The sequence below is a fragment of the Gambusia affinis genome, linkage group LG10 (assembly GCF_019740435.1).
Source record: "Gambusia affinis linkage group LG10, SWU_Gaff_1.0, whole genome shotgun sequence".
NCBI classification, from domain to species: Eukaryota; Metazoa; Chordata; class Actinopteri; order Cyprinodontiformes; family Poeciliidae; genus Gambusia; species Gambusia affinis.
The window spans coordinates 7,202,649-7,216,664 of record NC_057877.1 but is presented as its reverse complement, the minus strand read 5'-3'; the positions used below and the strand labels follow the sequence as shown (position 1 = coordinate 7,216,664).

General features: G+C 42.2%; 1 protein-coding gene across 5 annotated transcripts in view; it reads left to right on the top strand.

The window, feature by feature from the left end:
* The window catches only part of LOC122838742 (capping protein, Arp2/3 and myosin-I linker protein 3-like), a 41,920-nt gene that overhangs the window by 2,647 nt on the left and 25,257 nt on the right, over positions 1–14,016 (top strand). For all 5 annotated transcript variants that reach the window (XR_006371944.1, XR_006371942.1, XR_006371943.1 and 2 more), the window contains exons 2-9: positions 6,402–6,496; positions 10,286–10,336; positions 10,436–10,495; positions 10,938–11,059; positions 11,780–11,874; positions 12,213–12,283; positions 12,412–12,485; positions 12,555–12,630. Coding sequence is in view for 2 of the 5 variants with exons in the window: in XM_044129660.1 (XP_043985595.1) it covers positions 6,402–6,496; positions 10,286–10,336; positions 10,436–10,495; positions 10,938–11,059; positions 11,780–11,874; positions 12,213–12,283; positions 12,412–12,485; positions 12,555–12,630 (644 nt within the window). In the remaining 3 variants the exon portion in view is untranslated. The remainder of the gene's footprint in view (positions 1–6,401; positions 6,497–10,285; positions 10,337–10,435; positions 10,496–10,937; positions 11,060–11,779; positions 11,875–12,212; positions 12,284–12,411; positions 12,486–12,554; positions 12,631–14,016) is intronic.

The window sequence follows — 14,016 nt, the reverse complement described above, 5'->3', positions numbered from 1 at the left end:
GGATGCTGTCTTTTTTTTTTCCTCCCCTCCGCGCGGCTGTCGGAGGCTGAGACCGAGCCGACGCATCGGATGCTCGTCATGAGCTACACCTTCATGTTTTGTCCCGTAGCTTTCCGGGGCTGGCTGTTTCATTATCAGGGCACTGGGAAGTAATAATTGATGTGACGGCGAATCGTTCACAGGGTAGAAGAGAGGTGCTGCTTTTCTTTAAGTGAGCCCTTCCTACTGGACGAGGCAGTAGAAAAAAAAAAGAAAAAAAAAAACAAGCCTTAGGCCAGAGAGGGGAAAAAAAGGGGCGTTGTGGAAATTACGGTTTGCACTCATGGATGTTGTTCCCCTGCACGTTTTTACTAATGCATCTTTTCCAGTGCGATTTTCCATTGTAGCCGCATGTCTCTGTAGTACTGGCTGTTATTTCTATTTTTGCGACTCGTTTATGTTTGTTTTGTGCACGCAAAGTGCAGAAAAGAGGGTCCTGACAGAGCAGATGTTCATCGTACCTCAACAAGAAGAAGAAGGGATAAAAAAAATACAGACCCGGTATAAATCAAGCGGGGGCACACAGGATGCACAAATATTTATTTATGTCCTCGTCAAACAGCAACAGCTTACATATGTCAAAGTCACAGCTCCGCTCGGATTTCAGTGCCATTGCGCACACGCGCACTGTCGCGCGCGTCGCCTGCACACATGCTCCGGGTGGCAGGGACTCTGCTGCTGAGTTAATTACTCGTAATGGCTCTATTAGGCGCTCTGTGATGATTAATCCGGTGGAATCCCCGCTCCAGCGTTCAGTCACCTGCCGGGCTGCACCGCCCCCTGCAGCCCCGCCTGCGCTCTCCGTCAGCAAAGGCACCTGGTGGCCTGCGGACCCGCACAAGGTCACCGGGAAGCAGCTAAAGTTACAAATATAGATGGACTGTATGTACCGAGGTGCCGTTCACAGAGAGTAATGCGTGATCTTTTTTTCTGTTTTCTATGCTTTAAGTTATAGTTTAACTATAAACATTGCTTTCACTAAATGTTTTAATAGCACCTCAACTGGAAATATCTAAAAAGCATTAGAATACATTGTCCTACACTGGGTGAACTAGGTTTAAATGAAGAACCCTAACGAGCTGTAGTATGTAATTGTTATAAAAATATGGTTTTTTTGTTGTTGTTTTTTTACATATTTCTTGTATGGAGACAGATTATTTGTTGAAAAAATCATCAGCAGAAGTACAGCGCTCCCAATCAGAAACAACCAATCAGAGCCAGGGTTAAGGGTGTCAACCTCATTTGCTGCTCAATGTACTAATTTCGGGTAAACAATTTACTATTACAGGATAACTGTTTAATCGTCATCGGTGGCTATGTGTAACAAGTTCATTGTATTACTTTAAGTTAAGCTTCAAATTCCACTAAATCAGTCATTATGTGTTTTGTGAATTATTTCTTTATTTTTATTAGTACCTGTTTGAAGTGAGCAGTTAATTTTTCCTCTTGCACTTGAACGCACCTCACGCATTTTTTTGGTTAATTCGCATTTCATAAGTTGTATATTTATATAGCCGTTTATAGGGATATGTCTTTATTGGATTTTATTTTTACCGTGGGAAGTTACCTGGTCAACACGAGATGAAATTGGATTTTGTTTAAATTTACAGCAAGCTAATGCTAGTTCCTGTTACAGTTATGTAATTGCGCTTAGCTTGATTTCACGCTGTTGTGGCGGGTTTTTCTTGGTTGTTTCTTTTATTTTGGATGTTATTTTCTTGCAAAGGGAGGTGATTTGGACCAGACTGTGCAGAGCGATCACTGCTGTTTCCTTTGATACCTCAAACAGACAAAATAAAAGACGGTCGACCAAGATCTGGCTCTTGTTCTATTTGATACACCAATAGAAACATACAATGCAGAGTGAAAGTTTGGACCGGTCACACATGCTAACTAGCCTGAGCATTTATAGCAGATTGTAGCAAATCATGTAGCAAAGAGGAGGGTGTGAGTAGCACATACATGAGGATGATTCATATCTCTAAGACCCTCCTCCTGGCTCCAATTGGTTGTTTCTGACTGAGTGATGTATTTCTGTAGATAGTAATAGGTTATCAGAGGAGCTGGATGTTTTTTCACAGATTATCTGTCTCATTATTATAACAGTTTTAACTAATATATTAAAATCTGTAAATCTCTGTTAAGATCTGTAAATAGTTATTTAAAGGTAAGTGTGCATTTCCTATGTCTCTGTCCTGAATGCAATGGATGGATGGATGGATGGATGGATGGATGGATGGAGTTTAAAGTCGCTGTGTGCAGACAGAGGGATAATGGATCCTGACTCCTCTCTCATGCTCGTTCTCTTCCACTTATCCCACAAGTTTTCGTCTTTAGTAGCTGTAATGATCAATTTTATAACCCAAATCAACCATTTGTAAATTGATTTGGCTGCACACGTGTCAGATCATAATCCTGCTGAAAGACGCAGTGGAAGAAGCAAGGAGAATTTTAATCTTTTTTTTTTTTTTAAACTGGCTGGTATTTCAAAAAGGCTGCGAAGGATTTTCAGTGACATTGAAAAAGGAACTATTATTGAACATGCATGGGAAACTTTTCCCACACATTATTTCTTGATTTTACACCAAACCTCTCAGGAGTGTTTGTTGCCTCAAAGTTTGATCTTGATCACATCTGACCAAAGCCGACCAGTTCCAACCTCCTGTAGAGGTTAGCAAACTTGATGGAAAAACGCTTTTTCTGACATGCCTTCCAGACGAACAATGTAGAGTGTATCTACTGGTTGTCATGGAGACTTAGTGACCCTAAGATGCCACTCTTTGCGGCAGATTTCTCACTGTGAGCTTTTTTTTATTATTCTTATTTTGCATCCTGCTCACTTTGTGTGATGGCAAGATGTCTCCTGACCCAATGTAGTGGCCTGTTGTCATATTTATCCTCCAGGGAAATTCATTACTAAATTAGTAAATAAATTACTAATTGGAAGCCAGTGTATAGTCTGATCAACCTAAAGTCATTTCAAACAACAACATATGTTTCAGCTACATTTATTTCAATTAGATCGTTTGCAGTAGCAACAATTGTTCCACTTGTGGTTGGACATTTTCACCCACTGAATAAATCACCCTAAGTTAAAGCTTGCTTTTTTTCCGGTAAGATTATGCTATTGCAATAAAAGCTGTGCATTCTTTAAGATTTATTATGTTATCTTTCCTAGGAATGCCAACAGATTCATCCGCATCAGTGTGGAAACGTACATAAAGCAGTTGACAGGATAGCAGGAAAATGTAGAGTGCAGTATACTCTGCAGGGAATGGGATGAAGTTCTTGATGCAAAACATCAACAATGCTTTTCTTCCCAAAGGCTCATTATGCGCCCGAAAGACTTGGCTGTTTCTCAGACTGTATGAACTTCAGAGCCAAATCCCAGTGCCTCCAGCTTTGCTATCGATTTCCTCATAAACTCATCAGTCGGGATGCTGAGCAGCTACTGTAATTGAGACTGTGAATCATGTAATTCCTTCTAGCGAATGTGGGCTTTTGTGACAGCGTGCGACTGCTGTGTGCGCACCCGGTGAGTAAAGATGCCGGCCTCGGAGCGGCAGGTCATGAGCTGCGTATGTGCGATTCAGACCGTGGCTGACGGGAACAGTTCCCTGTGAATCATGGACGGTGACGCTCTTGAGGTTGCTCTGTGTTTGCTCTGCGTTTGGCCTCTGGTGGAGAAAAGAAATTTAATGCATATCCAGAAAGTTTTTCTTTTTTTTTAAGAGAAACTCAGAATGCTCTTAGGCTTTTGCATTGTCTTTGGCGTTATGCTTATTATTTAGTCAGACATGAATGTTGAAAATGTGGTCTTTACCCCAAAATTTGCTGCTACTTTGTGTTTTACAGCAAAGCCAGAGCCGGCCCAAGGCATAAACAAACTAAGCCAATACTTAGTTTGTTTGAGTCAGATAGAGTGTTCAATAGTTTCACAGAACTCTGATCCAGAATTGGTTGACATTCTGGGGGATGTAGACAGAGGAAAGGGTTTAGTCGCTCAACCTTTCACAGCAAGCTATGAGAAAGGGTTGGTGGCATCAACTCACTCACTCTTTGGTTACCTAGCAACAACCTGTGGAATAACTTTCGCTGCAGCAGTTTCAGGTTTCACCACCGTGTCTCACAACGGCTTAAAAGTAAATAAAAAGGAACGGAGTGATTGCATACAACAGCGAAAGAGGAAACTAGATGAAACAGAAAAGATCATGTCACCAGTCAGGCAGTATTTGAAATAATAAAAAGAACAACAAACTAATAAATAATTATCAATATGAAACCCTTATGTTGTGATACATTTTCGGTCGTATAGTCCAGCTCTTATTTCTCATACTTACTGAACTGCACTTCACAACCTGTAGCTCCAATCTGTGAATGACTTCAAACCCAACTTAGCTGTGTTTCAGGTGCAGGTTGTTGTTTTTTTTTTTTAAGTTAATGTATAGGCTTTGCTAACTGTGTTCAATGACTAGGCTAACTAATATTAGCGAAGCTACAACTGGCCGACTCTCATCCACTGTGACCAAGTTGTAAACTCAAAATCCAACCTTTCTCCAGTCTGTGAATGCAGCACATTAGGGGCTACTACTTACAGAAGCACTCTTCGGTGTGGGTGCTGTTACTGAGGGAAGAAGACTGGCATTTTTCAGAGCTCAGAGATGTAAGAAGCTATAAAAAAAAAAGAAAAATGCATTTGGAGGAATAGGTTACATTACAGGAATGCAGTACATTTCTGCTAAATGCATTAGAGTGAAGGTCTATTATCTGTTGGCTCTTTCAAGCTTTTTCTGTCAGGGAATGTGTTAGATTTTGAATTGTTGGCCATTTTAAATGTTCTCTAGAGCACATGCAAACATAAAATACCAGGCAGGCAAAATGTCGCACATAGAATGACTTTGATTTAAATTGTTTTTATACTAATATAAGTATATAAGGACCACTTATTAGCTTAGCAGGCTGCCCATATATCATCTTATTGACTAAAATACAAATCAGCAGATCAAATCTTTGACATAGCCTTCTCCACATCCTATCTGCCATGCAGTGTGAATGAAACTGATGGAATTAGATTCCTAATAGGTTTGAAGCATATGTATCATCTCTTTGTTCAATGTTGAAGAGTCATGGTAAACGCAGTTAAATGTCAAGCTTGACACAAACCTTAGTTACTGTTTGAAGATGTGAAAGCAGGTCTGATCTCTCATTTTACTGGCTAGTTTGATTAGACTTCATCTAGTATCATCACATTTTCCCTCTATCTTGTATTTGGCCCAGTTATTTTAGCCTTAAGTGCGTAAGCTTTTAGTTTTCTAAATGTTTTTAGCCGTGTATTCCTGTGGGCAATCCAGCTGAATTAAAAACCAGCAAGTGGAGGAAGCAGGGTTTTCAAATAATCCTGCACAGTAAACATTCTGTCTCATTTTCTGCTCGTCAAAAATAATGCTGCTGCTGTTGGAAACGCAAATGTCTTTACAGTGTAGACGCTGCGTTATTACTAGACAGTGAGGTGATTTAGCAAACATAAATGTTTGCTAAATGTATGCATCGGAGGGATTGAATGGTTTAACTTTTACACATTTTGTCACATTTCAGCCACAATCGTCCATGTATTGTTATGGAGTTTTATTTGATAGGCCAATACAAAGTAAGTATGATGGTGATATATAGTGAGGCGTTAAGCATGGTTTTAATTTTTTGTATGCATTGGTATTCAGTGCCTATGAGTCAATACTCCATCAACCAGACTGGATGGAGATCATGTGTGAACAGTCATTGTCAAGTTTTGCTAAAAATTGTACACTCCTTACAGGTCTGGACTTTGACTGGGCCATTCTAATCCATTCTAATTTGGTCTGAACTCTTTCTACTGTAAATTTAGCTGTCTGTTTTGTACTGCTGGAAGATCAACGTCTGTCTCCTGTCACAAATCTTTTACAGCTTTTCTTCTAGGATTGCTCTTTATTTATCACCAGCCAACTCAGGTTTCCTGACCCTGCTTAAGAAAAGATAGTGTGGAGTGTTGGTTTTATTCCATTATAGTCTTGTGCTCTCATATTTAGGTGACTTCTAAAGTCAGTTGGTTACCATTGATTTGATTTAGGGGAATCAGATTAAAAGGGGCTGAATACAAAATGCATGCCACACTTAACAGCCACTCTTCATTGGTACGTGTTGGACCATATATGCTAAAATACTTTGAAAAATGTAATTATAATTTTAAAAAATGTGGCCTGAATTCTTCTGCAAGTCATTGTAACTGTATAAATGCACCAAAGATGGAGTTTGTCTCTCACTAAATGTCTAATGAGTCCAACTTTAACAATATGTTTCTTTGTTTGTTTGTTTTTTTTTACTGACAGAGAGCATCCGGAAGATTATCGATAAATCATCCATCAAGTTCATTTGTAGCATTAAGCTTGACACCAAAAACGGTAAAACAGAGGACAGGATTCTGGTAAGTCGCCTTCCTTCTTCCGTCTGCGCTGACTTGAACTGAAGCCGAGCAGCATTACCCCACCACATATATACCATGTATGTTCTGTGTCTTTGAAGTCCAGTCCTGCTGGATCTCTGTCAAAGTGCTGATAGCTACACCAGCATTATAGCAGCTCTTCGCAGTTTACCAGCCAGAGCAAGCGCCTCGATTCTCCGGTCAGATGCTAACTGCATTAGGGCCGGTGTCCCACATCAGCGGGCGCTGTTGGCAGCCTGGCAGGATAAATATTGGATCTGCAGCGTCTGTGGAAGCGCCTATGGATCCCCTCTGTGTCTGTGAGGCACAAAGTGGAAGCAGTGGGGGTGCTTAGCAGCCTTTGATTCTGGGGTTCTTTCATCAGAGAATATGGGGCACAGAAGGAAATCTCTGCTGGAACGAGGGGAAGCTGAGCCAGCTATCCAAATAAAATCTGGGGCAGCTATCCTCTTACACCGTGGACCAGAACTCGGACCGGGCCGAGGATGAATGTCGCCCTTTTGCGAGATGCAGTCCTCCTCCGCCTTGCAGGGCGAGGTGGAAGGGTGTTCGATGGCACACACTGCACAGAGGCGTTTTACTGTTGGTGCTGCGGTACAGTCAGAGCCGTTTCCCTCCTGCTTATCAGGGACTCCTGTTGCTTCTTCATTCCTTCCTTGAGCAAATGAGCTTCTTCGCCTTGGCGGCTCAAAGCTCCACTCAGTGGACGCTTTAATGAATCATTTCGTGGCGAGAATGGGCAGTTAGGAGAGTTTCGGCGTACACAGCCTTTGATATTCAGACTCTTTGATTTGTGTATCTGCCAAAAAAAAAAAAAAAAAAAAAAAAAAACATCTTTCCCCGTAATCTCTTTCCAGTCCCTGTCTCATTTACTGCTTCCTCTCAAAAGCTAAACTGGAAGGCAAGGGTTTTCTCTCCTGCTGGGCGCACACAGACGACAGAAGAAAAATAAAAAGAGATTGGAGCTTGATCACATGCACTGGCCTGGCATTTGGCACAGAAAAAGGAAGGATAAATGTGTTTATATTTCATTAATCCAGGGAGTTTTAAGGAAGATAGAACGCCAGCTAGCTAGCTTGTGGAGTCGATGGATGTTTCAGGATGGGATCAGTGGTTTTCCCCCCCATCACAACAAGCCACGTCAATTTATTTCTGACACAAGCGTCTTCTGAACTTTCAGACAAAAGAAAAAGATTAGAGTATCAGTCCAGCAGCAGAGTTTTACAACGTCATAAGAATGATGAATGTACGCTCTCTCTTTTGATGCAAAATGCTCAGATAAGAGTCTCTCTCGCCTGCTGCCTCAGCATGATTTACCTCTATTTACTCGTACGCGCTCTCTTAACAGCCCGCTGTAACCCAGACTCATCACCGTAATGTGATCCAATCTGGTCTTTCTAATCAACTCCTTCAGACAGCCTTTGAAGCGAACCGCAGATTCCTTCCCCTCCCGCCGCTCCTGCCTCACCCCACCCAGCGCTCCTTCTCTCCATCTCACAAGCACATTTTGCTGTGTGGGTGTAAAAGGGCTGTCAGCGCACGCTTCAGACAGACCCGTGTCAAGCTCCTCTCAACGAAAAAAAACAAGAGAGCAGAGCAGGAGAACACTAACTTAATTACTGCTCTTCGCTGGGGATAGACAACGTGGGGTCGATTTGGGTGTGGGTCGGCATGCTGCGTCCTCTAGTAGGGGGGTGGAGAGGGTGTTTTAAACGGGGGCCATCCGAGAGAATAGAGTAAATGATTGGGAGCGACGGAGCAGAAGAAGAGAAGAGACGTACCAGAGGGCAGTACTCAGGGGCTGGCAGAGAGCAGCGAAATGCCAAAGAATCACTCCCCTTTGTTTGCCTTGATGAAGAGAGACACACTGACTTTATTCTTTTGGAAAGGTGCGTTTGCAAAAAAAAAATAGGAGCTCCGTCTCTCAGAGGCTTGATCGGATTTAGCCCGGAGGGTTCATTACGCAAACGTGTTTCGCAGAAGTATTCAGTCAAGAGCTGCAGACCTCCAAACCTCATTCACAGAGGAGGTTTTTGTTTCCGTGGCCAAGCAGCTTCAGTCACCATCAGATGCAGTGGTGTAAACCTGCTGCCACTGGAGGGTAGAGCAGTGGAGATGTGTTCTCTGGACAAATAGCCAATCATGCCTCTCTACCTGACAATCTAAGGCACATATGTCAGAGTCAAGGCCCGCGGGCCACATCCGGCCCGCGAGAAGATTTTCTACGGCCCCTGGGATGATCTTGATTTATTATTAGAACCGGCCCGCAGCAAGCCGGCACCCCGTCTGAAAAAATGCGAGATGCGTTCGATCCTCACAACGCGCACGCACCCCCGTTCGATCCTCTGGCGCACCCCACCCCCCGTTCGATCCTCTGGCGCGCACCCGTTCGATCCTCACAACGCGCAGGTCCGCAGGAAATTTATGAAGGCTTGGGCCGGTCCGCTGCACTAGACCAAATGCGTCATTTAAAAAAATCTCAATGAACATTCGATCAGTCCGGCCCTCGGCTTGTAGCTAAATTTTTTATTTGGCCCTCCGTCCATTTGACTTTGACACCCCTGATCTAAGGGATGGGTCTGAATTTGTGAAAACGGCTCTTACCTGACTTGTTTGTCTCAAGGTTTGGTTCAGAAGGAATGATAATCCTGTTTCTCAGGAGTTGATCTTGGACTCTTGGTTCCAGTGAAAAGACGCCTTAATGCTTTAGCATACCAAGACATCTTCCACAGCTTTATGCTTTGGAAATAGTTACAAGATGGCCCATTCTGTTACAACATGATTGTGCACCAGTCCGCAAACCAAGGTCCATTAAGACATGGATGAAGTGAGTTTGCGGTGAAGAACTTGACTGGTCAGCAGTCCTGACCTCGACCTGATGCAGCGTTTTTGGGGTGAATTGGAGTGGAAACTGCGAGCCGTCTCATCTAACATCAATACTCGCCTGGAAGAATGCAGAGATTTGTCCCATCAACCAGGTTATTGGCCTTCCAAGAGGAGTTGAAGCTGATATTGCAGCAAACATTGAGCCAGACACCCGATTAAAGTCTTTGTAGTAAGAATGGGCCATCATTAAAGTTCATATGTTTGTTTATTGGCAAGCGGCACAATATGTTTGGCAATGTAGTGTACCCTGAAGCTTATGAATACCTCTGCAAGGCACAAAGGAGCTTCGGTCATTCATACAGACGTAGGAGCGAGTTGTGTACTTCCACATACACACTCTATAAATTTACATTGATCTAAAAACAGTCATCTGGCATCGTGACTCTGCATAATCAGATTTACTATTTTTAGCACAAATGCATTGACTTGACGGTTGGAAGAAGACTTTTTTTTTTCAGTTCTGAATTTTTTTTTTTTGTTCTTACCTGGGCAGAAACTACAGGAACCAAATTTGGTCATTGTGCCCACCATAAGTGCCTTTTCTCAAAATAAAGGCAGGTGCCACTTTTCTTTTTTTGGTGGCCTGCAGCAAAATCAATGTGAAGCTAATAGAATCACATCCGGTCTTTGCAGCAGCATGTAAAAAAAAAAAATACTGTAAGGCTTTTTCGTTTCTCAGCCTGCATCACAAGACATTCGAGTGTCACTGACATTGCAGGGCTTTTATTTGGATCAATACAAGAGCATATGCTTCCCATCATTACCATGGAAACGCCTCAGACCGTTTCCTCCCTGTGGGGAGTGTGAATGTGCAGTGAACCTTTCCACAATCTTCATTCAATCTGATTTGCTTTATGTCTTCTTCTTTTTTGTATTTTTTGTAAGGTCCTCGCAACATGGCGTCTCTATTTCCTGGCTCCAAAGATTCCGGCTAAGGTGCTTCTTACAGCTTTCTTAAATAAATGTTCAGTGTGAGCTCTTTTTTTTTTTTTCTTTTTAGCTTCATTACTTTCTGAAATGTATCTTTGACAACAGACAGAAACCACATTCAACTTCTTGGAGATTCGAGCTTTGAATTCTCACCCTGATCACCAGGTGAGTGAACCAAACTCTGCTTTTTTTCTCTCTCTCTCTTTTCACATTTCTGCCACCGCTGCTGGCGTCAGTGTTCACACTCGTACATCACGTTGGGGGGAGGGGGGAGAGTGGAAGAGCTGTTTTGACATGCAGCGCAGTGTGTAGCGCCGCGTGAAGCGTGTTAGATGTTTATATTATTTCCTTGGTAACTTGCAGAAGAATAAGTAATGAAAATGTTCTGGTTTGTCGTATTGAGTGAAAGACAAGGACGAGTTTACAAAGAGTACGCGGATTCTCACGGCTGGGCGTGGCTCGAGATTTGGGTTTGTTGAGTTGTAAGCAGAAAGATACCGTGGACCAAATCCAGACCTAAAAGCAAAAAATTTAATAAAAAAATATATATATACATATATATATTATGTTTAATGCATTTCTGTTTTTCCGGCATTTTTTTATGCAGGTTATTATCGACACAGACAAGTCCGGTTACACCCTGAGGTTCGAGTCCCGCGAACACCTCAATCATGTGGTCAGCCATATTAATTTCACCCTGTCCCGAATATTCAACAATTCCATCTTTGCGTAAGTGTTCCCGTCATGAAAGAGAAAATCTCAACTAGTTGTCACCAGACATGGGCCGGTCAGAGACCCCCACAGAATGAGAAACTGTGGTCGCTGATATTTCTACCCAATATACACTGTGTTCTAAATTATTATGAAAACTGTATTGAAGTGTGATAAAGGTTACATTTTTTGTTGTGCTATTAAATTTATAGATGGTATTGTGTGTCAGGGCTTTTTTAAGAAGGATGTTCCACATTATTAAGCAAGCCACAGGTTTCAAGCAATATGGGAAAGAAAAATTATCTGTTCTCATGGGGAGCTTTGTTCAGTAAAATTTGATTTATACTGTAATAGTTCATGACTTGACAATTATACTGACCATCATTTGCATTGACCATTTAGGAAAATCTGAGAAAATATCACTTGCATAATAATTTTGTACATGGTGTATCTGTGACCATAGACGAATGAAGGAAAATAGTAACGCAAATCAGAGAATAACCGCCCAGATTAAAAACAAAATGTATAAACACCTGAATCGGTGCATCTCTAATAGTTGGGGGTTGGAGTTATTGGCAGCTTTTTCAAAACCTCTCAATACCAGCCCATGCCTGGTCATCACACGTCTGTGCATCGTTTGATATACCAGAGTACTGAAGACGCATGACCTTTATTTGCACAATTATCAAAAAGATAGACGAGCCCATACAGTATCTGTGTTTCTTTGTGTGCCGGCAGCCCGTCCATCTGTCACTCAGACAGCGACCTTTCGGAGGGCAGCAGGAAGTATTCGCCCAGCTCGGAGACTTCAGTGGAAACCCAGAGGGCCTGTGGTAAATAGAGACGTTATCACCAAGCAGGAGAATTTGCACACAGGAGAAAAACGCGGAGTCACACACGGCGATAGGAGCGCGTGTCGGCGGCTTTGGCAGGCTCAAGAGGACGCTGGCAGACGCACACTTCAGTAACGCTCTCCCAGATGTTCTCTTTACAGCCGTTGCCTAAATGAAAGATTGATAATTGGGACGAATGTTTACGTGTGCATTTTCTCCTTTATGGCCGAAAGAAGCAGCTGTTCACATCATTCCTCGTTCCTTTTATTCATTTCTCTTTTTTTCTCCTTTTGCTGCTCTCTCTTGTTGTGTGTTTTCCTCCCGCCCGCCTCCCCCAGGAGGCTTTTCAGAGACCTACGCTGCTCTGTGCGACTATAATGGCATCAGCTGCAAGGAGGAAGTGCAGTGGGTAAGAGCTGTGGGACTGTGTCTGTGCCACTGTGAGTGCTTCTAGTATTACATACTGTATGGCACCGAGCGCAAAATGAGTGGTCACACATTGCAGAAGAAGAGGCTCACGGGTAATATTACTCCTAGGATGTGGACACTATCTATCACTCCCAGGACAGCCGAGAGTTTAACCTGCTGGACTTCAGCCACTTGGAGAGCAGGTCGGTGACAGAAGATGCTTTACACTCTAAAGTACGACGCTCCGTTTACACCGTTTTCATCTTTTCCAGGGATTTGGCGGTGATTGTTGCGTCAATGGCATATAACACCTGGTTCACTAAACTGTACTGCAGAGACCTTCGCATAGTAAGTGTGTTCAGCTGCATTCAGCTGTTTTAATATTCATAGGTCAATCAATCTTATATAACCATTAAAATAAGTAAATATTCCTTCTCCGGTGGGGAGGATTTCTATTACAGGGGAAGTTGATTTTTGCGCATATCTGTCAGGATTAATTCTTTTTTTTAACGCCAGTAGAAAGAGGGCAACACGCACCTGAATGTGTGGGTTCACATCGGCCGCTCTGGGTTTCTCCCAAAGACCAAAAACGTGACCAACTACGTTTCCACTGACCATAAAGTTGCGCAAATTGAGAAAAACATGAATTTGCTTAATGGAAACACGGAAACATTGAAAATAAAATTTTAAATCAAGTTTTTCTATAAAAGGTGGTTGGGCTTGAGGTGGTTTTTCCAGATAGATGTATTTTTGCAAAACTGCAATAGAAACAATTGTTTGTGAGTCACACGAGCACGTGATCAGCAGGCGGGTGTTACTACTGTCAAAAACAACAAAAATGACAACAGGAAGTTATTTGTGGTTTGCTTGTTTGTTTTTAACAATGCACCACTGGCTCCACCAGAGCTCTGACATGACCGCACAGTTCATGAAAAGTTGTGTGTCATTCAAACGTGTTGAATCCATAACCCTTGTGTAAAATTACAGGCTACCATTTTCCCCAAAACGCCGCTCCCAGGTACGACGGGCTTGACTCTCAAACACCTGAATAAAACGCAGCTGTCTCCTCTGATTGGCTGATAGGCGAAGAAAGCTAGCGCCTTGTCTGAGTTATGAACATTACATCATGTAACTGTTTACGTCAGTCGTTGCCATGATTTTAAATGACTTATCGTGTGAAAAAACAAATTCACACCAGATTTTAATTTCACGCCTTTTTTAATGGAAATACCGCAATAGCAAATTTCTTTCTTTTTTTTTTTTTTTTGACATTTTCAGAATATAGACGAAGATTTTCACACATTTGTAGTGGAAACACTAAATTGCGGTTGTTTGTCTGGGTGTTGCCCTGTGACAGACTGGCGTACCCATCCTTCTAGGCTCTTGGATGGAACCATCCATCTTCAGATTAATATGATAAACCTAATCTGAATATGGGCTCATCATCCACACATGAGCCTTTCTTCAGATTAATTGATCTTTCAGTTAAAATATATAAATTGACAAAAACTGATGATTGTTATCAACCTTTAACACATTATTAATACACTAACTTTACTTTGACAGAGCCTGGTTTTCAGTGTGTTTAAGGGCAATATTCTTTTCTATTTATTTTTAATGTATGTGGCTACATGTCGAACGATGGTCTTTAGCTAAGTGGCTTTATGCTAATGATCAAGCCTCTAACAGGGTCTATACTGGTCATGGAAAACCTGGAAAGTCATGAAATTTCAT